General features: G+C 41.4%; 5 protein-coding genes across 5 annotated transcripts; all 5 read right to left on the reverse strand.

Moving 5' to 3' along the window:
* Window positions 1–26: 26 nt before the first annotated feature.
* Window positions 27–3,171, reverse strand: LOC141775918 (protocadherin beta-15-like). Its single transcript, XM_074649656.1, has 2 exons — window positions 638–3,171; window positions 27–38 (listed from the first exon to the last, which is right to left on the reverse strand). Exons 1-2 carry the CDS (start codon window positions 3,056–3,058, stop codon window positions 27–29), a joined length of 2,433 nt encoding a protein of 810 aa, XP_074505757.1. The 5' UTR covers window positions 3,059–3,171.
* A 2,485-nt stretch (window positions 3,172–5,656) lies between these two features.
* LOC141775919 (protocadherin gamma-A11-like) lies at window positions 5,657–8,546 on the reverse strand. The gene is made up of 2 exons (XM_074649657.1): window positions 6,147–8,546; window positions 5,657–5,671 (listed from the first exon to the last, which is right to left on the reverse strand). Exons 1-2 carry the CDS (start codon window positions 8,544–8,546, stop codon window positions 5,657–5,659), a joined length of 2,415 nt encoding a protein of 804 aa, XP_074505758.1.
* A 1,463-nt stretch (window positions 8,547–10,009) lies between these two features.
* Window positions 10,010–13,182, reverse strand: LOC141774834 (protocadherin beta-15-like). Its single transcript, XM_074647649.1, has one exon. It carries the CDS (start codon window positions 12,653–12,655, stop codon window positions 10,181–10,183), a length of 2,475 nt encoding a protein of 824 aa, XP_074503750.1. The 5' UTR covers window positions 12,656–13,182; the 3' UTR covers window positions 10,010–10,180.
* Window positions 13,004–16,490, reverse strand: LOC141775920 (protocadherin beta-15-like). The gene is made up of 2 exons (XM_074649659.1): window positions 13,906–16,490; window positions 13,004–13,039 (listed from the first exon to the last, which is right to left on the reverse strand). Exons 1-2 carry the CDS (start codon window positions 16,294–16,296, stop codon window positions 13,004–13,006), a joined length of 2,427 nt encoding a protein of 808 aa, XP_074505760.1. The 5' UTR covers window positions 16,297–16,490.
* A 2,080-nt stretch (window positions 16,491–18,570) lies between these two features.
* LOC141775921 (protocadherin beta-16-like) lies at window positions 18,571–22,487 on the reverse strand. The gene is made up of 3 exons (XM_074649660.1): window positions 19,823–22,487; window positions 19,421–19,608; window positions 18,571–18,582 (listed from the first exon to the last, which is right to left on the reverse strand). The coding sequence occupies exons 1-3, from the start codon at window positions 22,236–22,238 to the stop codon at window positions 18,571–18,573; spliced, it is 2,616 nt and encodes an 871-aa protein (XP_074505761.1). The 5' UTR covers window positions 22,239–22,487.
* Between the last annotated feature and the right edge of the window lie 264 nt (window positions 22,488–22,751).

Raw genomic sequence — 22,751 nt, forward strand, 5'->3', positions numbered from 1 at the left:
CAAAGGAAAATAAGACAAATACTGAATCATGCAAAGGCCTAGAAAAGGATATACCATATTATGTCAACAAGTGAGGACCATATTCATTTAAGGTAAATAAGGGAGAACGTATTTTCAACAATGCCCACATCACTCAAAACCACAGCAGATAAAGGAAGGATTACTAAAGCAGAACAGACAAAGATGCTCACCTTTGATATTCATAGGGCTCTAAAAGAGTGTGCCAATATCGTTAACCAGTAATAAGATCCATCTGAGTATCAATTCTAGGGCAGAATGAAAATAGAATAAAGGAAAGAGGTCAATTATCCCTGAAAATGTCTCACAAATGGAGATCAGCACCATGGAGAGAGTACAAAGGACAACATTTAAAAGGTTTTCCTTTTCTAGAGCAAAAATGTCAATCATGTGAGCAGATAGACAAACATTTGAACACGATAGGATCCCCGAATAAAAATATTACCAAAACCTAAATCATTAAGGCATCATCAAGAATTTTAAAGAAAACTATTGAAAAGAATATTTAATCAAAACCACAGAAAATACCAATGTAACTGAAGAGAGCAAAAAAGAAAATTGCAGCTTCTTTAGGACGATGAACACATGTTCAGTTGAGTCATATGAAATGTGTTCTTACCTCAGGAGAACTATCACAATTTCCAAACGCCTCAGCAAAGTCTGATGGACTTTTCCTCAGAGTCTGGTCAGCAGGCAGTGTGTTGTCATTGTAAGAACTGACGAACTTAAAGTCACTGGTTCTTGAACCTGTTGTCAGGTAGGCGTCATAGTTGTAAGCGCTGCGTAAAGTTCCTGTTCCGTCAACATCTGCGTAATTAGGAGGGAGATAAGCGCTGGGGATGGCAACTGCTCCATCAAACAACAGTCTGGGCTTTCTCCTGCGACAAAACCTCACACCCAGGATGATGATGATGAAGGTCAGGAAAAAGGTGGACACAGACACCAGCGCGATGATCAGATAAGAGGTCAGTTTAGAGTTCTTCTCATCATAAGAAATATCCTTCAGTTCTGGCACCTCAGCCAAGTTATCAGAAATCAGTAAATACATGGAACAGGTGGCAGAGAGAGAGGGCTGTCCGTTATCTTTTACTGCCACAATAAGGTTTTGTTTCATGCTGTCAGACTCAGAAATGTCCCGCTGTGTCCTGATCTCTCCGCTGTGGACACCGATAGTGAAAAGTCCCGGATCAGTGGATTTGACTATATGATAGGACAGCCAGGCGTTCTGTCCGGAGTCCGCGTCCACCGCTATCACTTTGGACACCAGAGAGCCTCCGTGTGCAGCTTTGGGGACCAGCTCGGTCATGAAGGAGTTGCCCTCCGGGGCGGGGTACAGTATCTGAGGAGAGTTGTCATTCACATCCGATATGAAGACACTGACGGTCACGTTGCTGCTGAACGGAGGAGAACCGTTGTCTCTGGCCATCACGTGGACTTTAAAACTCCTGAACTGTTCATAATCAAACGACCTCACAGCGTGGATCACCCCCGTGTCTCCGTTAACAGATAGATAGGAGGACACCGGGGCACCGTTCACCTCACCAGCTAACAGAGAATAAATCACTGTACCGTTTTGTCTCCAGTCGGGGTCTCGAGCAGTAACGGAACATAAGGTGGAGCCAGGTTTGTTATTTTCACTCACATATGCGCTGTAGGACTGTTCCTCAAACACAGGTGGGTTGTCGTTGATGTCTGCTACAGATAACTGAACAGTTTTAGAGGAGGACAGAGGTGGAGAGCCCTCGTCAGTGGCACTGATTGTAATGTTGTAATCAGACACTAGTTCACGGTCCAGTTGTCCTGTGGTCACCAGAGAATAATAGTTTTTAATAGAAGGAACCAACTTAAAAGGGACGTTTTGCTGAATGGAGCAGCGGACCTGTCTGTTATTCTCAGAGTCTCTATCCTGCACGTTAATGATGCCCACCTCTGTACCAGGTGACACGTTCTCAGGTATGGGGTTAGTCAGTGACTTCAAACTGATAGCAGGTGGGTTGTCATTGACATCTGTTATATCTATAATCACTGTACAATACGAGGTAAGACCTGGTCCATCCTTTGCTCTTACTCGCAGTTCAATGGAGGTCTCAGTCTCATAATCAATTGAGCCGACGACTCTTATCTCTCCTGTCTTATGATCGAGTTTGAACAAAGAGACATGCTCATCAGATACATGATCAAAATTGTACGTAATGTCCCCATTGGGTCCTGCGTCTGCATCAGTAGCGCTCACTGTAACAACTACTGTATCTGAAGGAGAGTTTTCAGGCAGACTGGCTTTATAAACGGCCTGGCTGAACACTGGGGCGTTATCATTAGCATCCAGCACAGTGACGTGAATGATCGCAGTACCTGATCTCTGAGGAGAGCCTCCATCTAGAGCTGTAAGCACTAATCTTAGGTCTTTCTCTTGCTCTCTGTCTAATTCTTTTACCAACACCAATTCGGAGTGTTTCCGTCCACTGCCCTCTGTATTTACATTAATTGTGAAATGCTCATTATTTTGTAAATTGTAGCGCTGCACAGTATTTGTACCGATGTCTGCATCATGGGCTTCAGTGAGTAAGAATCTAGCTCCTTTGTCTGCTGATTCTCTTATTTCAAATGAAATCAAGTCCTCACTAAACTGTGGGGCGTTGTCGTTTATATCTTGCACATGAATACTGATACGGTGAAGCTCTAAAGGGTTTTCCAAAACGAGCTCTTCTTTTAAAACGCACGTCGCCTTCTTACCACAAAGACCCTCTCTGTCGATCCTGTCCGTAACAATCAAATCTCCGGTGCTCAGGTTAATATCACAGTAGCGCTTGTCATTCCTGTCCGTGTCAATGCGGGCTTTACGCGAGGACAGTGTGGCAATCCCGAGGCCGAGATCTGTGGCTATATTTCCAATGACTGACCCGCGTTTCATCTCCTCTGCGACAGAGTAGCTCACGTCTCCATACGCAAAATGCAGGCTGATGAAAAGCAAAACAACACAAAAGCGATTCATAGAAAATCCTCTGTGCACTGTATTTCCCATGATCGACCGAGCGTTCATCCTCCCCTGGCCAATTCTTTCAAAGTGGTCAAAGACGGCTGTATTCCTCGTTATATCCGAATATCATTCACAAAGACAGCCTTTTGTATCGTCCTTAACCGACGGACACACGGCACCACAATAAGCTTTGCAATGGTGGAAAAGAATGGATGAAGCTGGGGACACTTTCGGCCTTTGTTGGTGCACAGTGACACCAAGAGTTTCAATCAGTTATAGCACTGCAAACTAAAACAAGTTGACAACTTCACTAATTCTATCAAGGCAAAACATGTTGTTATTTAGCCATTATTTGTTTATTATAACAACATTGTAATAGACTGTGTAATGGGTATATTTACTATACTATAAATAGCCATGAAACTGTTGTGATGGCCTTATCCCTTGTGTGATTGCCGTATTTGTAGAGGCTACAGTGTTATTTATTGACTACTGAATATTTTCTGCATTGTGTTCTTCATAAGCTGCAAAACAAATCAACCCTTAATATATGTAATACTGCAAAAGACACTGTATTCCACAGTACTAATTGCTATAGTTGATTATTATTTGAAAAAATAATTAATCAAAACCTGGTTCAAAGATGAAATAATGTACACAGATACTCTGATTAACTGCATGAAAAAATGCAACAGAAAATTGAGCCATAATCCCAAATTAAACAGAGTAAGGTTAGGTAACAATGTCACACAAAGCACTGCTTTTACTAAGTATTAATCATCTCTTCAGCAGACTTTCAGATTAGAGACCAGCATGACTCTATCTACCATCACAGGCAGGAACAAATGAGGGACAAACAGGTTTATAAAAGAGAAACATGGAGACCGATAGCCCAAACATTTCTGCAGTGAATATTGTTTAAAATTGCTAACATATTCGCTGGATTTTTTTTAATGTGTGTAGTATGAAAAAAAGATGTTTGATGAAAGTTGAAGCTTCATTAAACATATGTAAAGCCCGTCAAAAATACCGAAATCAAATACTACAACTAAAAATATATGTTTAGTATTATACTGGATTATAATTTACTAGCTGAAGAATATATAAATCATTTGAACTTGTTTAATAGACCAACTTAAACTGAATACAAAAAATGTTGCTGTGTAGATAGATGATGAAATCTCCAAAAAAGATGGCATACTTCAAACTAAACTAAGATATTAGTGTGACAGCACTGGTGCCATTCAGTGACCCACACTTCTTATTTCTAAATGACAGTCATGTTGTGCCTCACTGAGCACCGAGGCAAAAGCTTATCTTATAGGACTCAATTTTATTTGCCAACTGAAAGCAAAGTAAATTGCAACACGCGTCTCTATACTAGATTGTGTTATCCACCAAATTTTGATAAGTTTATGTTGTGATAAAGTTTGGAACAGCAGTCTGTAGTTTTCTTAAAGTTCATCAGATGAGGTATCAGTGAAAGCAAAGACCCTAAAGCACTGAGGTCATCATCACTCCACTTGTTTGAAACATGAAAACAAAAGCTTGCTGATATTACAAACGCGGTTGTATGGTTATCTATGTCTGCAGCATAAAGTTGTATAGTTAAAGTTGAGTGCTGGTATAGTAAGAAAACATAACCGACCCCCTGCATTGTCATGAAGACAATAGAGAGACCAACTAATCCATGCAGCTATGCACCTATAGTTTACCTTTCCTCCTAAGCCAGTATGGACACACAGGACATCACTTGACAACATAAGAAAGTGTCAACCTAACCCATTTCAAAGCCGCTGTACAAATAACTGCTCTACTTGCTTAATATAGTTGTACTGAAAAAAATATTTGACGGCAAAAAAAGGCTTTTGTAAATCTTAAATTAACATATTAAGTAAAGGAGACATTAAGAAGAGGTCAGCAAACAACTGACTATGGATTGAGGTAGCTGAAGTAACACTGAGGTCTGACCTTTTATGTAAAAATCCTCCTATTCAAGGATTGGGTAGTCGTCAAATTCTATATGTAAGGGCTTTTAGTTGGAAAGGAGTAATCAAACTCGCCATTAGTGTAATACTGTCCTAAATGCATTTTGTTGCCAAATACAGTCATACTGCAACAGTATGAAGCCCAATCTGTAAGACACAGTTTCTAAAGAAATTGTTAATATTCCATACTTTGACACATGAAGCCCCCCAGTTTCAATCACATAAGCTGTAATGACTGCTTACAGGTGAAACTGCATGTTTACAAGGCACTAACTTTGCTGAATATGGGGCATTTCACCATGGGCATCCATGGGAATCCATGGGAATGTCAAGCAATGAGAGAAAAATACAGCTTTTACACTCTTTATATACATGCCATACTTTGTTCTTCCAATGCAGTCATATCTGAATATTCTTCAGGATTCTTCAGAACTCTATACTACATAAATCGTAAACAAATACAATTTAACTGGAGCAAAAAATTAATAAATTTTTTTAATTACTAAAATTAAACTATTAAATTGCTGCACTATAACAATTGTTGTGATGTACCATGACATCTGGAATGCTTTGAAAAACACCCTTTTTAAGGTTTTTATGAAGCTATGTGTTGTTATGTGTTATTATGAAGCTATGCGTTGTTGGGATGTTTTAGTGTGTAGCATGTATGATTTTACCTCTTGTGGGACTACAGGACAGACAAGAACAAATGTCCCTACGGGGACATTAAAAGTATATAGTGTCTGATCTAATCATACTACATATGTTTGTATATTTTCCAAATGGCAACAAAGACATAAGAAGTATGGCAAATTGCATTGAACAAAGAAGCTCAAGATAAAACTGTTTTCAGCACCAGGGACAGAGATATGATGAGTACGGTCACATGGCAGAGTAGTGTGCAAGTGTGTGCAAGGTGGGAGGAGCAGGACCCTTGGAAAACAACCCTTCAAATAGCATTAAATAACATCCAGCATAACAACTCAACAGCCTTTGGACACCATCATTAATTGTTACACCCATTGCACAATGCATATGTCTGTTTCCAATCACAAAAACTGAAGAGACCAAGCAAAATGTAAACACTCAAAACAAAGCTGAAGAATACCATATAAAAAAGGTTTTAAACGCTGTGGAGAAATTATATTAGAGGGTTTGCCTACCTCAGGAGAACTATCACAACCTCCAAATGCCTCAGCAAAGTCTGATGGACTTTTCCTCAGAGTCTGGTCAGCAGGCAGTGTGTTGTCATTGTAAGAACTGACGAACTTAAAGTCACTGGTCCTAGAACCTGTTGTCAGGTAGGCGTCATAGTTGTAAGCGCTGCGTAAAGTTCCTGTTCCGTCAACATCTGCGTAATTAGGAGGGAGATAAGCGCTGGGGATGGCAACTGCTCCATCAAACAACAGCCTGGGCTTTCTCCTGCGACAAAACCTCACACCCAGGATGATGATGATGAAGGTCAGAAAAAAGGTGGACACAGACACCAGTGCGATGATCAGATAAGAGGTCAGTTTGGAGTTCTTCTCATCATAAGAAATATCCTTCAGTTCTGGCACCTCAGCCAAGTTATCAGAGATCAGTAAATACATGGAACAGGTGGCAGAGAGAGAGGGCTGTCCGTTATCTTTCACTGCCACAATAAGGTTCTGTTTCATGCTGTCAGACTCAGAAATGTCCCGCTGTGTCCTGATCTCTCCGCTGTGGAGACCGATAGTGAAAAGTCCCGGATCAGTGGATTTGACTATATGATAGGACAGCCAGGCGTTCTGTCCGGAGTCCGCGTCCACCGCTATCACTTTGGACACCAGAGAGCCTCCGTGTGCAGCTTTGGGGACCAGCTCGGTCATGAAGGAGTTGCCCTCCGGGGCGGGGTACAGTATCTGAGGAGAGTTGTCATTCACATCCGATATGAAGACACTGACGGTCACGTTGCTGCTGAGCGGAGGAGAACCGTTGTCTCTGGCCATCACGTGGACTTTAAAACTCCTGAACTGTTCATAATCAAACGACCTCACAGCGTGGATCACCCCCGTGTCTCCGTTAACAGATAGATAGGAGGACACCGGGGCACCGTTCACCTCACCAGCTAACAGAGAATAAATCACTGTACCGTTTTGTCTCCAGTCGGGGTCTCGAGCAGTAACAGAACATAAAGTGGAGCCAGGTTTGTTATTTTCACTCACATATGCGCTGTAGGACTGTTCCTCAAACACAGGTGGGTTATCGTTGATGTCTGCTACAGATAACTGAACAGTTTTAGAGGAGGACAGAGGTGGAGAGCCCTCGTCAGTGGCACTGATTGTAATGTTGTAATCAGACACTAGTTCACGGTCCAGTTGTCCTGTGGTCACCAGAGAATAATAGTTTTTAATAGAAGGAACCAACTTGAAAGGGACGTTTTGCTGAATGGAGCAGCGGACTTGTCTGTTATTTTCAGAGTCTCTATCCTGCACGTTAATAATGCCCACCTCTGTACCAGGTAGGGTATTTTCTGCTATGGGATTTGTCAGTGACTTAATGAAAGTAAGAGGGGCATTGTCATTGACATCTGTGATATCAATCATTAATGTAGAGGATGACACTAATCCAAGACCATCCTTGGCTGTAATTTGCAGTTCATAGGCTGACAACTCCTCATAATCTATTGATCCACTTACTTTCACTTCACCAGTTGTCTGATCAAGAGAAAACACGTTGTTACTTTCATCAGTGATATGATCAAATTCATAAGTCACCTCTCCATTGATTCCCTCATCTGCATCAGTAGCGCTCACTGTGACCACTACAGTGTCTAAAGGAGAGTTTTCAGGCAGACTGGCTTTATAAACGGCCTGGCTGAACACTGGGGCGTTATCATTAGCATCCAGTACAGTGACGTGAATGACTGCAGTACCTGATCTCTGAGGAGAGCCTCCGTCTGTGGCCACAAGCACAATCGTTAGCTCCTGTTGTTGTTCTCTATCCAGCTCCTTCTCTAAAACTAACTCGCTGTATTTTCCTCCTCCGCTTTTTGCAATAATATTCAGTCTGAAGTTTTCGTTTGCCTCGATGCTATAGCCCTGGATGGCGTTTTGTCCAATATCTGCATCGTGGGCCTCATCTAGACGGTAGCGACTTCCTTTAGAAGCCGATTCACTAATTTCAAATTTTATTGTATTCTTTTTAAACTGCGGTGAATTATCGTTAATATCTTGAACGTGAACACTAATGCGATGCAGCTCTAAAGGGTTCTCTAAAACAAACTCCTGTTTTAAAACGCAAGATGCCTTTTTGCCACAAAGCCCCTCTCTGTCCATCCTGTCGGCAACAATGATATCTCCAGTACTGAGATTAACGTCACAATACCGTTTGTTGTTTCCGTCTGCATCAATACGACCCTTTCGGGCGGTCAGTTTGCCCACCTCAAGGCCAATATCTGTCGCTATATTTCCAACAACTGAGCCGCGTTTCATCTCCTCTGGAAAAGAATAAGACACATCTCCACGGACGGTTTGCAGCGCCAGAAGAAATACTCCCAAAGAGGGAAGCAGGCCGAGCACGGAAAATGCTTTGTGTCCCATTTTCCTGCAAGATCAGTGTTAAATCCACCACAACGAAGACTTATAGAATAAAAAAATAACCAGCCAACCGGAATCCTCCTCGGACTAAAAGCGCAGTCTGATTATAGATGGTGCGACTTCGCTGCTTTCACCAACAGACAATCTATCGTGATTTAGAAATGTGCAGGCGTGTAGGGTAACATAATGTAGCACCATTAAGTAAAGCTGGTGGACAGCGACACTGTGAGCAACTTGTATGTATTACAAACTATTCAAATAATTCAGTACTCTGATGAGAAAGATTAAAAAAACTACAAAGTCCAGGCTGCAGTCAGATCCAAACATATATCGATGAACATTACAAAAACAAAGTAGAGGAGAGTTTTCTGTTGTAAATGCCAGTGTTTTACCTCAATAAAACTGCTTTTATTTCACTGCAGTGGCAGGAGTGGGAATCTGTAAGGATTGAGTTGGTTTCAGCACCATGGACAGATACAAAACTATAATGTAACAAGGCACCACGAACCAGGGCCCATATTTATCAGGAGCGTCAGAAGACAAACTGCAAAATCAAATTAATAATAACGAAACTGTGGCCATTATTTATCCATTTCATCACTACTGTAGGCCAGGGGTAATGGAAAATGCAGCCTTCACGACCATCACTGGTCTACAGGAAAAGTTCAGATCGGCGCAGATTGCATATCGTTTTGATAAATGCTGCATAGTACCAATACCACAACGGCAGGCTTTAATGTCAGCTCAATCTCGTAATTGTTACGTGCATATGAAACAACTCTGATAGACCATTTACATTAAAAAGTAATGTTAGGTGAAAACATAGGCAGCTCTGTAATATTCATAAATAATAATCTATTGAAAAGTCGGTTCAGCTTTTCGATGATTACTCACGGGTAATATGAAAAATGTGTGACTGCAAGTATTTCGATTAAAAACATACATATAGTCTTTGGATCAATTTTTGGGATAATGAGGCTTGGAAGCAAAAAAAATGAAACTTCAACTAAACAGAGTGCTATGTTGTGATATTTCTATATCAATGGAAAGGGGTTAGCAAGCACTTTAACATAAAACCAAATGTTTTATGAACGAGTGTTTGGATTTATTTTTTTTAACAATTAAGTTGTTTTACAAAGACAATTTAGGCTAAAAGACCAAGTATACTGATGGGATATCATTGATATGTTTTCTGTATCAGCCCATCCCCATTAAGTAACTAACTGAAAAAAGTAATGTGAAAAAAGTAGATTTAGTCAAGAACAAATGTCCCTACGGGGACATTAAAAGTATATCTTGACTTATCTGATCTTACAACAATATATTTTCCAAATGGCAACAAAGACAAAATAAGTATGGCAAATTGACTCAAACAAAGAAGCTCAGGATAAAACTCTTTTCAGCACCAGGGACAGAGACATAATGAGTATGGACACATGGCACAGTAGTGTGTGAGGGTGTGCAAGGTGGGAAGAGCAGAGCCCTGGGAAAATAACCCTCCTAATAGCATTAGATAACATCCAACATCACAATTCAACAGCCTTTGGACAGCAACATTAATTGTTACACCCATTGTGCCCCTAAAAATGTCGGTTTCCAATCACAAAAACTGAAAAAGCCAAGAAAAATGTAAACAATCAAAACAAAACTGAAGAATACCTTATAAAGTAACGTTTTAAACGTTGTGGAGAGATTATATTAGAGGGTTTGCCTACCTCAGGAGAACTATCACAACCTCCAAATGCCTCAGCAAAGTCTGATGGGCTTTTCCTCAGAGTCTGGTCAGCAGGCAGTGTGTTGTCATTGTAAGAACTGACGAACTTAAAGTCACTGGTCCTAGAACCTGTTGTCAGGTAGGCGTCATAGTTGTAAGCGCTGCGTAAAGTTCCTGTTCCGTCAACATCTGCGTAATTAGGAGGGAGATAAGCGCTGGGGATGGCAACTGCTCCATCAAACAACAGTCTGGGCTTTCTCCTGCGACAAAACCTCACACCCAGGATGATGATGATGAAGGTCAGGAAAAAGGTGGACACAGACACCAGAGCGATGATCAGATAAGAGGTCAGTTTGGAGTTCTTCTCATCATAAGAAATATCCTTCAGTTCTGGCACCTCAGCCAAGTTATCAGAAATCAGTAAATACATGGAACAGGTGGCAGAGAGAGAGGGCTGTCCGTTATCTTTCACTGCCACAATAAGGTTCTGTTTCATGCTGTCAGACTCAGAAATGTCCCGCTGTGTCCTGATCTCTCCGCTGTGGAGACCGATAGTGAAAAGTCCCGGATCAGTGGATTTCACTATATGATAGGACAGCCAGGCGTTCTGTCCGGAGTCCGCGTCCACCGCTATCACTTTGGACACCAGAGAGCCTCCGTGTGCAGCTTTGGGGACCAGCTCGGTCATGAAGGAGTTGCCCTCCGGAGCGGGGTACAGTATCTGAGGAGAGTTGTCATTCACATCCGATATGAAGACACTGACGGTCACGTTGCTGCTGAGCGGAGGAGAACCGTTGTCTCTGGCCATCACGTGGACTTTAAAACTCCTGAACTGTTCATAATCAAACGACCTCACAGCGTGGATCACCCCCGTGTCTCCGTTAACAGATAGATAGGAGGACACCGGGGCACCGTTCACCTCACCAGCTAACAGAGAATAAATCACTGTACCGTTTTGTCTCCAGTCGGGGTCTCGAGCAGTAACGGAACATAAAGTGGAGCCAGGTTTGTTATTTTCACTCACATATGCGCTGTAGGACTGTTCCTCAAACACAGGTGGGTTGTCGTTGATGTCTGCTACAGATAACTGAACAGTTTTAGAGGAGGACAGAGGTGGAGAGCCCTCGTCAGTGGCACTGATTGTAATGTTGTAATCAGACACTAGTTCACGGTCCAGTTGTCCTGTTGTCACCAGAGAATAATAGTTTTTAATAGAAGGAACCAACTTAAAAGGGACGTTTTGCTGAATGGAGCAGCGGACCTGTCTGTTATTCTCAGAGTCTCTATCCTGCACGTTAATGATGCCCACCTCTGTACCTGGTGACACGTTCTCAGGTATGGGGTTTGATAATGAATTAATATGTATCACGGGGGCATTGTCATTCACGTCAGTTATATCTATTACTACCTTTGTTTCTGAAGAAAGGCCATAGCCATCTTTTCCCTCAATTAGCATTTCAAATTTTGTTTCTTCTTCGTAGTCAACATTTTTTGCTACTGTAATTTCTCCAGTATATTCATTTAAAGCAAATATTTGTTTTGCAATGTCACTTATTCCACTGAATTCATATGTTACTTTACCATTCACGCCCTCATCTGCATCAGTAGCACTCACTGTCATTACTACAGTGTCTACAGGAGAGTTTTCAGGTAGAGTAGCCTCATAGACGGCCTGGCTGAAAACTGGGGCGTTATCATTAGCATCCAGTACAGTGATTTGTATGACTGCGGTACCTGATCTCTGTGGGTTGCCACCATCGACGGCTGTCAGCAATAAGCTCACCTCTTGCTCTTCTTCACGATCTAATTCTCTGTCTAAAATGATCTCACTGTATTTTGTACCAACAGAATTGGTTAATACATTGAGAGCAAAATAATTATTTTTTTGTAAAATATAGTTTTGCACGGCGTTTTGTCCTATGTCTGCATCACGTGCCGCATTTATTCTGTAGCGAGAGCCTTTGTTAGTTGATTCACTTATTTCCAGTTTAACGGCATCCTTAACGAAGACTGGTGGATTGTCATTTACATCCTGAATCTGCAAAGATATCCGATGCGATTCGAGCGGATCCTCGAGCACCAATTCACATTTCAAAATACATGAAATCTTCGCTCCACAAAGCTCCTCTCGGTCAATCCGATCAGCGACGACCAGTTCCCCGGTATCAACGTTTATCTCACAGTAACGTTTACGGTTTCCTTCGAGGACAATTCGAGCCTTCCGAGGTGGAAGTCTGCTTACTTGAAGCCCAAGATCCTTGGCTATGTTTCCAATCACTGATCCGCGTTTCATTTCCTCCGGAAAAGAATAGCTCACGTCGCCATAACACAGCTGTAATCCCACAAGCAAAAGAAGTGAGCCGCAGAAAAGGTTCACTTGCAATCCGTTATATGCCATCCTTCAGCAATCAAAACGACTCAACAACTATGAAGACGAGATCAGTATTCCTCACAAACACACAGGAAAATATACATATGTGAATGATCCGAGACAAATAGCGGAATGGCCAACAAAGAGGAGGAAGACTGGGTGGAGACGCTTGACGACTTCATATGCAGCCTATTTCACTTTTCTATTGGTAGACAGCGACACTCAGAGCATGTCCGAAAGATTACAAAATATAGTCACCTGAATGTTGTTGACACAGCACATGCAACTCAATTCATCTGAAGAAACTTCACCTCTGATAAATTGAAAGATAGACCGATAGATGACATTACGTGACACTGGCAGATTAGGAGTTTGTCATGTGCACTTACATTTTCCACGAGGGAATAAACACTGAAGGACAACAAAAATAGAAACACCCATTATGATGTTTTGCAATGCAATAAGACAGGCCTGTATTGGACTGCGTGGTATTAGTAAGTGTTTCTACGATTCAATTAAATATGTAAATTAGCAAACACTATTATAAATATACCTGCAACTATAATGCAATTAAATACAACATCACCACAACCAACAACCTAGAAAAGTTGAATCAACACTTTTGAACAGGTAAAAATGATTGTAACAGAAGTAGAAGTTATGATTGCTGGATTTGATTGCATTGCAAGTAGGTTGTATTTCTCTAGTCACAAATGTAGAATTTTGTCCTAAATCAAACACAATAGTGTGCTGTGGATAACTGCATAAGAGTAATAACTGAGCAACAAAAAAATAAAAAATATGTAAAAAGCAAAGCTTTACAACTATTTTATACAGCCAAGGTCTGTTTCATACAGTATGGTTTCAAAGGGGCTAAATATCGAGGTTAGTTGTGTTAAGGACCATGGACAGCGAAGGATCATAAAACGAAAATGAGACTTATTTGAGCAGAACCCTAAATTGTCTTCAAAAAAAATTTAATTTATTGGAATTATAGTGGTTGGAATTAGGTTTAGATAATCTATTTATATATTTAAGATATTGACATTGACAACTTAAACGTGATTAACTAATGAGACAACATGCCAGAAATAAATAATATTTCTCAGTCGTTCAGCACAACGGAAATTATTCTTTGCGTATCAATACATGAAAACTATTTTTAAGTGAAGCCTACCTCCACTGAATCCAGTGATGCATCGAATGCTTCTGTTGAACTTTGTAAGTAGCCTTATTTTTACTGATAAAATAATAGAGCAAATGCTTGATGCTCTTACCTCAGGAGAATCACCACAATCCCCAAACGCCTCAGCAAAGTCTGATGGACTCTTCCTCAGAGTCTGGTCAGCAGGCAGTGTGTTGTCATTGTAAGAACTGACGAACTTAAAGTCACTGGTTCTAGAACCTGTTGTCAGGTAGGCGTCATAATTGTAAGCGCTGCGTAAAGTTCCCGTTCCGTCAACATCTGCGTAATTAGGAGGGAGATAAGCGCTGGGGATGGCAACTGCTCCATCAAACAACAGTCTGGGCTTTCTCCTGCGACAAAACCTCACACCCAGGATGATGATGATGAAGGTAAGGAAGAAGGTGGACACAGACACCAGCGCGATGATCAGATAAGAGGTCAGCTTGGAGTTCTTCTCATCATAAGAAATATCCTTCAGTTCTGGCACCTCAGCCAAGTTATCAGAGATCAGTAAATACATGGAACAGGTAGCAGAGAGAGAGGGCTGTCCGTTATCTTTCACTGCCACAATAAGGTTCTGTTTCATGCTGTCAGACTCAGAAATGTCCCGCTGTGTCCTGATCTCTCCGCTGTGGAGACCGATAGTGAAAAGTCCCGGATCAGTGGATTTGACTATATGATAGGACAGCCAGGCGTTCTGTCCGGAGTCCGCGTCCACCGCTATCACTTTGGACACCAGAGAGCCTCCGTGTGCAGCTTTGGGGACCAGCTCGGTCATGAAGGAGTTGCCCTCCGGGGCGGGGTACAGTATCTGAGGAGAGTTGTCATTCACATCCGATATGAAGACACTGACGGTCACGTTGCTGCTGAGCGGAGGAGAACCGTTGTCTCTGGCCATCACGTGGACTTTAAAACTCCTGAACTGTTCATAATCAAACGACCTCACAGCGTGTATCACCCCCGTGTCTCCGTTAACAGATAGATAGGAGGACACCGGGGCACCGTTCACCTCACCAGCTAACAGAGAATAAATCACTGTACCGTTTTGTCTCCAGTCGGGGTCTCGAGCAGTAACGGAACATAAAGTGGAGCCAGGTTTGTTATTTTCACTCACATATGCGCTGTAGGACTGTTCCTCAAACACAGGTGGGTTGTCGTTGATGTCTGCTACAGATAACTGAACACTTTTAGAGGAGGACAGAGGTGGAGAGCCCTCGTCAGTGGCACTGATTGTAATGTTGTAATCAGACATTAGTTCACGGTCCAGTTGTCCTGTGGTCACCAGAGAATAATAGTTTTTAATAGAAGGAACCAACTTAAAAGGGACGTTTTGCTGAATGGAGCAGCGGACCTGTCCGTTAGTGTCAGAGTCTCTATCCTGCACGTTAATGATGCCCACCTCTGTACCAGGTGACACGCTCTCAGGTATGGGGTTAGTTAGGGATTTCAGATATATCACTGGAGCATTATCATTCACATCAGTGATTTCAATCATTACTTTGGAATCAGAAGAAAGTCCATAACCATCTTTGGCATCGATGCGCATTTCATATTTAGAATTACTTTCGAAATCAAGTGATCCTATCACTTTTATCTCTCCAGTTTTACTGTCTAATGAGAAAATCTTTTTAGCCCTTTCTGAGATGCGGCTAAACTCATATGTCACCTCCCCATTGACTCCCTCGTCTGCATCACTTGCACTTACAGTGACGACTATAGTATCAAGGGCAGAGTTTTCAGGTAGACTGGCTTTGTAAAAGGTTTGGTCAAACACTGGGGCGTTATCATTAGCATCCAGCACAGTGACGTGTATATTGGCAGTTCCTGATCTTTGTGGATTGCCACCATCAACGGCAATCATCACGAAATTTAAATCGTGTTCTTTTTCACGGTCTAGCTCTTTGTCCAACACCAGCTCGACGTTTTTAGATCCATCAGTATCTTCTCGAACAGATAAAACAAAGTGTTCATTATCTTGTAAACTGTATTGTTTAACCGTATTTTGTCCGATGTCAGCGTCATGTGCCTCGTTAAGGCGATATCGAGCACCTTTGTCGGCCGATTCTCCTATTTCCAGTTTAATTGTATCCTTTGGAAAAACGGGTGAATTGTCGTTTACATCCTGAATCAGCAGTGAAATGCGGTGCAGCTCCAAAGGGCTCTCTACGACTAATTCAAATTTAAGCATACATGAAACCTTCTCCCCACACAGCTCCTCTCTGTCAATCTTTTCCCTGATGACAAAATTTCCTGTTTTTAGATCAATATCGCAGTAGTGCTGATAGCTTTCCTCGGTATCAATACGGGCTTTACGCGTCGACAATTTTCCAGCTTCCAACCCGAGGTCCTTGGCGATATTTCCAACAATGGATCCGGGTCTCATCTCCTCCGGAGCAGAATAGCTGAGGTCTGCAGCGATGATGTGGACAAAGACAGCAAAGCTGCAGACAAAGCTCAACAACGATTGTCCTTTGAGGTCCATTGCTCCTCCCGAAAGATGACACGGACACGTAAAATTCCCTTGTTGCTGATAAAATTCAAACGTAGTAGTAGTAAATGAAGGTATGCCGCTCCTGCAACAATGGCAGCTCTGGTTTTAATGCTTGAATTACTCCTTTTGCAGTGGGTGGAGATATGAACCTCCTCATATCTGCGAGTGAACAGCGACGCCGTGAGTTTACTTGGAATATTACAAATAAACAACTATAAGCCCAGCATAAAATACCACAGTTGCTGCCATGATCAACACTGTAATGCCCTAATTCAATGTTAAGACGTGAAGTGAAAGTGAGCTATTTTAATGGGATGTTTTGGGTTTGGTATGATAGGCGCATTTAGAGAAAACACTATTCAGCACCATGGACAGCGTTTGAACGGCAAAGAGTAGACCCAAAGCTTTCCCTCATTTAACATGTCTTTTCTTAAATTATAAATAATACGGACTGACCAATGAGGATAAAATATAATTCTGGTTTTGGGATGTATTACAACATTTACAAACTGGCAATGGCTTAAACGTGTTCAAATTTAAAACATCACAAGGCCTACAAAAGAATCATATCTTATTTAAACATGATGTCAATATAAAATGGGAGGCTATTTTATTTTCTCTGTGCATCATTCCGTGGTTAACAACAAATACATGTTACTATGAAGTTCAATAGGCATGTGTGGGTTAGGCAATGTCTGAGGGCAACTTAATACGCTCAGTAAGCTTCATTGAACAAGCTTTCTGTTTTTTCACCAATTAAGAACATCCAAATGTGATAAAAGCTGACAGCCAATATCACATTTACAACAGTCGCTTGAAATGTAATCAAATATGGCGCTGAAGTAGGCATGTCTGGTCAGCTTGCGTTTCTAAAAAGTACCACATATAAAAATTCAAACTTTGATTACTGCTACTTTGAGGTTTGCTGGGATGACAGGAACAAATAACAGCATGTCCAAAAGCAAGTGATGAACCCAATGTACAGATTGTGGTCACAAATATGCAGTAAAAATGGATATGTTTATATGCAGGTGAAAAGAACCTCTGGCATCATGGTAAAAAAACGGCCTAAATTTAATTGAGAAAAAAACAACCATGTTTGGGTTACATGTAACCGGTAACACTTTATTGTAAGGGTATATGAATAATCATGAATTCATGCATGACTTAATACATGAAAAAAAACAGTAATAGATCCATGAGTACTTCATGAATTATCAGGATAGTCCAAGAATTAATATTAAACTATGAATAACTTAATGCAAGAACAGTACCTTAATTAACGCAATAACTAAGGTATCCCACTCATGATTTCTGAGTTATTAATGATGTCCATGTCTTCTTCCTAATTAAGTCTGCAGTTAAAGTGACAGGCCAAAAAACTGACCAGTCAGAGCAGTGCACATGTTGAATTCCAGGTGTTGTGATCATGATTAACTAAGCATTACTTTGTCATTACTTCATCATGTTTGTGGCACTTCACACAAAGTAGTGACCTGGTGCCTCTTTAATACTGATAACTAATGTGTGATCAATGGTGGTGTATTAACCATTTGTTGCTTATCAATCATCTTTGTGACACCTCTAACAAATGATTTAACAATTTCAACATGGTATGTATAGAAGCAGTTTTGTTTTGTTTTAAGAAAGTAATGCGACCTATAGGTGAAAGGTTGGCAAAAGTAATAAATGAGCAAATAGCTTGCTCCACTCTGCCACATTAATGGAATCAGGTGCAGGCAATAGTTGGATGACGCTGTCGAGCAACCGCAACAAAGATGCAAAAGAAACAAATGTCGGCCTTAAAAAGTTTTAGAGAGAAGAATTTTATTTGAGTTGTGCTCCTTTTTGGTTTAATTTTGCTTGTAAAGGCCTGTTTTATTTATGAATTTCTTTGAGCTTTTGTTAGTTTGGGACAAGCCATAACAAAAGACCATCAAGATCAACAAATATGAGTACCTGCGTTTTGGAAGTTCACGGCATGGTGAATAATTGTAGATAAAGAAATCATGACAGCATGATAAACTATTGGACAGTGAATGCAATTTACATGTATCTTGGGTCTTTGCTTTCTTACGTGACATAGTATGTGAAAAATTTACTTTGTTGGCTTTGAATTGTCAATCAAAGTTTATTATACATGAGTTATCTTAAATGGTTTGTGAGCTTTAAGCTATGTTATACATAGAACTTTTCTTTTCCTAACTAGTATTAATAATTGAAATGGAATCCAAAATTAGGATCTAATTTGCATTTGCATTTTCTCTATATGCATGCCTAAACACACAGAAGGGATGACTTTATTTGAGGGGTCACAAAGATATATAGTACACCACCATTAATCACATGCTGTTTATCAGTATTAAATATGGACCTGGTCACCACTTTATTTGAAGTGTCACAACTATGATGAAGTAATGACAAAGTAATGCTTAGTTAATCATGGAATTCAACATGTGCACTGCTGTGACTCGTCAGTTTTGATCAGTCTGATCATATTAACTCGCACAGGACATATTATTAATTCTTGGACATTCCTGATAGTTCATGAAGTACTACATGACTTTTTTCATGCTTTTTCATGCATTAAATCATGCCTGATCATGTACCCATACCATAGTGTGTTACCTAGGTGACTGTTGTGTCAACAGCATTTAAACAACTATATATCAGAGTGTAGTGGGTCTTAATAACACACGGAAATATAGCCATTGATATAGGCTGTAATGAAAAACTTAAAGATGCACAGACCTCTTTTTACCTGCAAATTATCACATTAATGCGTACTGGGCGGTAACCTTCATTTCAAAAGCATATGATCAAGAGTTTGTGAAAAAAAAGTATGAAATCATAATCAACCACTGCAGGAAAAGTGTCACAGCCAATGAATTCAAATCAAGCAAAATTCAAATCAGACCCACTATGTTATTTCACATCATAAATATGCTCATGCCAGAAAACAAATTGCATACAAAAGGCACACGGTTGTTCGTAGCTTAAATGATCCAATGCATACTAAAATATTTAAATGCAAGGCTATTTGAAATGTATGGCCACACTATTGGAAGGTCACAATCAAGGTTGAATGTTAGATACAGAATTGTATGAGGCCTACCTCTGGAGACTCATCTGGGGTACCAAAGGCATCAACAAAGTCTGATGGACTTTTCCTCAGAGTCTGGTCAGCAGGCAGTGTGTTGTCATTGTAAGAACTGACGAACTTAAAGTCACTGGTTCTAGAACCTGTTGTCAGGTAGGCGTCATAATTGTAAGCGCTGCGTAAAGTTCCTGTTCCGTCAACATCTGCGTAATTAACATGTGATTATTTGCTGACGTATAATTAAAAAAAGAAGGCTTGACCAAAACACTCGTTTCCCTCCATTAGATAAACACTTTGCTTCAACGATCAAACAAACACTTTTAAATTGCAAAGACATAAACACGGTAATATAACGCACAGATGCTGCAGTAAGACGTACATTAAACCAGCCAAAATGCATTGTGAACAATGAAGTACTTTGAACAGTTCCTACCTCAGGAGAACTATCACAATCCCCAAAGGCCTCAGCAAAGTCTGATGGACTCTTCCTCAGAGTCTGGTCAGCAGGCAGTGTGTTGTCATTGTAAGAACTGACGAACTTAAAGTCACTGGTCCTAGAACCTGTTGTCAGGTAGGCGTCATAGTTGTAAGCGCTGCGTAAAGTTCCTGTTCCGTCAACATCTGCGTAATTAGGAGGGAGATAAGCGCTGGGGATGGCAACTGCTCCATCAAACAACAGTCTGGGCTTTCTCCTGCGACAAAACCTCACACCCAGGATGATGATGATGAAGGTCAGAAAAAAGGTGGACACAGACACCAGCGCGATGATCAGATAAGAGGTCAGTTTGGAGTTCTTCTCATCATAAGAAATATCCTTCAGTTCTGGCACCTCAGCCAAGTTATCAGAAATCAGTAAATACATGGAACAGGTGGCAGAGAGAGAGGGCTGTCCGTTATCTTTCACTGCCACAATAAGGTTCTGTTTCATGCTGTCAGACTCAGAAATGTCCCGCTGTGTCCTGATCTCTCCGCTGTGGAGACCAATAGTGAAAAGTCCCGGATCAGTGGATTTGACTATATGATAGGACAGCCAGGCGTTCTGTCCGGAGTCCGCGTCCACCGCTATCACTTTGGACACCAGAGAGCCTCCGTGTGCAGCTTTGGGGACCAGCTCGGTCATGAAGGAGTTGCCCTCCGGGGCGGGGTACAGTATCTGAGGAGAGTTGTCATTCACATCCGAGATGAAGACACTGACGGTCACGTTGCTGCTGAGCGGAGGAGAACCGTTGTCTCTGGCCATCACGTGGACTTTAAAACTCCTGAACTGTTCATAATCAAACGACCTCACAGCGTGGATCACCCCCGTGTCTCCGTTAACAGATAGATAGGAGGACACCGGGGCACCGTTCACCTCACCAGCTAACAGAGAATAAATCACTGTACCGTTTTGTCTCCAGTCGGGGTCTCGAGCAGTAACGGAACATAAAGTGGAGCCAGGTTTGTTATTTTCACTCACATATGCGCTGTAGGACTGTTCCTCAAACACAGGTGGGTTGTCGTTGATGTCTGCTACAGATAACTGAACACTTTTAGAGGAGGACAGAGGTGGAGAGCCCTCGTCAGTGGCACTGATTGTAAAGTTATAATCGGACACTAGTTCGCGGTCCAGTTGTCCTGTGGTCACCAGAGAATAATAGTTTTTAATAGAAGGAACCAACTTAAAAGGGACGTTTTGCTGAATGGAGCAGCGGACCTGTCTGTTATTCTCAGAGTCTCTATCCTGCACGTTAATGATGCCCACCTCTGTACCAGGTGACACGTTCTCAGGTATGGGAGTAGTCAGGGATTTCAAATTGATTTCAGGTGGGTTGTCATTCACGTCGGAGATTTCAATTATCACTTTGGAATCTGAAGTAAGGCCATATCCATCTTTGGCGGCTACACGCATTTCATATATTGGCACTTTCTCAAAATCCAAAGGCCCTATTACTTTAATTTCTCCTGTGTTGTGATTTAAAGCAAATGCTCTTCTACTCGTTTCTGAAACACGGCTTAATTCATAAGTCACCTCACTATTTAAACCTTCATCTGCATCAGTTGCAGCCACTGTAACCACTACAGTATCTAGAGGTGCGTTTTCAGGCAGACTGGCTTTATACACTGTCTGACTAAACACTGGGGCGTTATCATTAGCATCCAGTACAGTCACATGCACAGTCGCAGTGCCAGTTCTTTGAGGACTGCCTCCATCTAGTGCAGTGAGCAATAATTGCAATTCCTGCTGTTCCTCGCGGTCTAATTCCTTATTCAACACCAGCTCTGCAAATTTACCCCCATCTGATTCTGATTGAATTTTCAACGTTAAATAATTGTTTGTCTGTAACGCATAGCTTTGAACGGCGTTTTGCCCGATATCTATATCGTGTGCCTCCAAAACACGGAAGCGAGATCCTTTCATAGCCAGTTCATTGATTTCTATCTTGATATCATCTTTACTAAAAACAGGCGGATTATCGTTGATATCCTGTATTTGTAGTGAAATGCGGTGCAACTCCAGAGGTGCCTCTAATATTAACTCAAATTGAAGGATACAAGATGCCTTTTCGCCGCAAAGCGCCTCTCTGTCAATTCGTTCAGCTACAATCAAATCTCCAGTGTTAAGATTTATGTCACAGTACCGTTCACGGTTTAGCTCGCTGTCAATGCGGGCCTTTCGAGCAGATAATTTCCCCACGTTCAAGCCGAGGTCCTTTGCTATATTTCCTATGACAGATCCGGGTTTCATTTCCTCGGGAATGGAAAAGCTCATGTCTCCGTTACCGATGTGAAGCAGCAGAAGAAAAAAAGCAAAGCTGTAAAGCAGGCCAGCCGCTGGGTATCCATTGTGTGCCATCCTGAGACAAGAATGAAAACAACTCAAAAACGGCGTTGCTTATCCAACTATCTGTGCGGTCCGATATAACATATCAAAAACCAGTAGTAAACTGTGCATCTGAAGCGAACGGCTGACCAAAGCACATCCAAGGGTACAATTTGACAAGGAGAAGATGAAGCCTGGGGTAACAAAGCACGAGCAAGGGGTGGAAACGTGTTTCCTCTGCTGGTGAACAGCGACACTCTGAGTTCAATTTCATCTCTGCACGTGAAAGATTAACACTAAATGATTACACTATAACTGTGTTCGTTTCATTATACTTTGCCACAAATCCGCGTGCAAAAAAAGAACAAGCAAATTAATATTTAAGTCAACGAATAGTTTGAGAGTTTCACTGCATATAATAAACACCATTTCACAACAAAAAACAGACAACTGGCGGCCAAATTAAAAATCAACCGTCCTGCTGGCTGAGCCAAACCATTTCTTCTTTGCTAAAGAAGAAAAATATTACTACAGTCCAGTATGAAT

This window comes from Sebastes fasciatus, chromosome 10, assembly GCF_043250625.1.
Source record: "Sebastes fasciatus isolate fSebFas1 chromosome 10, fSebFas1.pri, whole genome shotgun sequence".
Lineage (NCBI taxonomy): Eukaryota > Metazoa > Chordata > Actinopteri > Perciformes > Sebastidae > Sebastes > Sebastes fasciatus.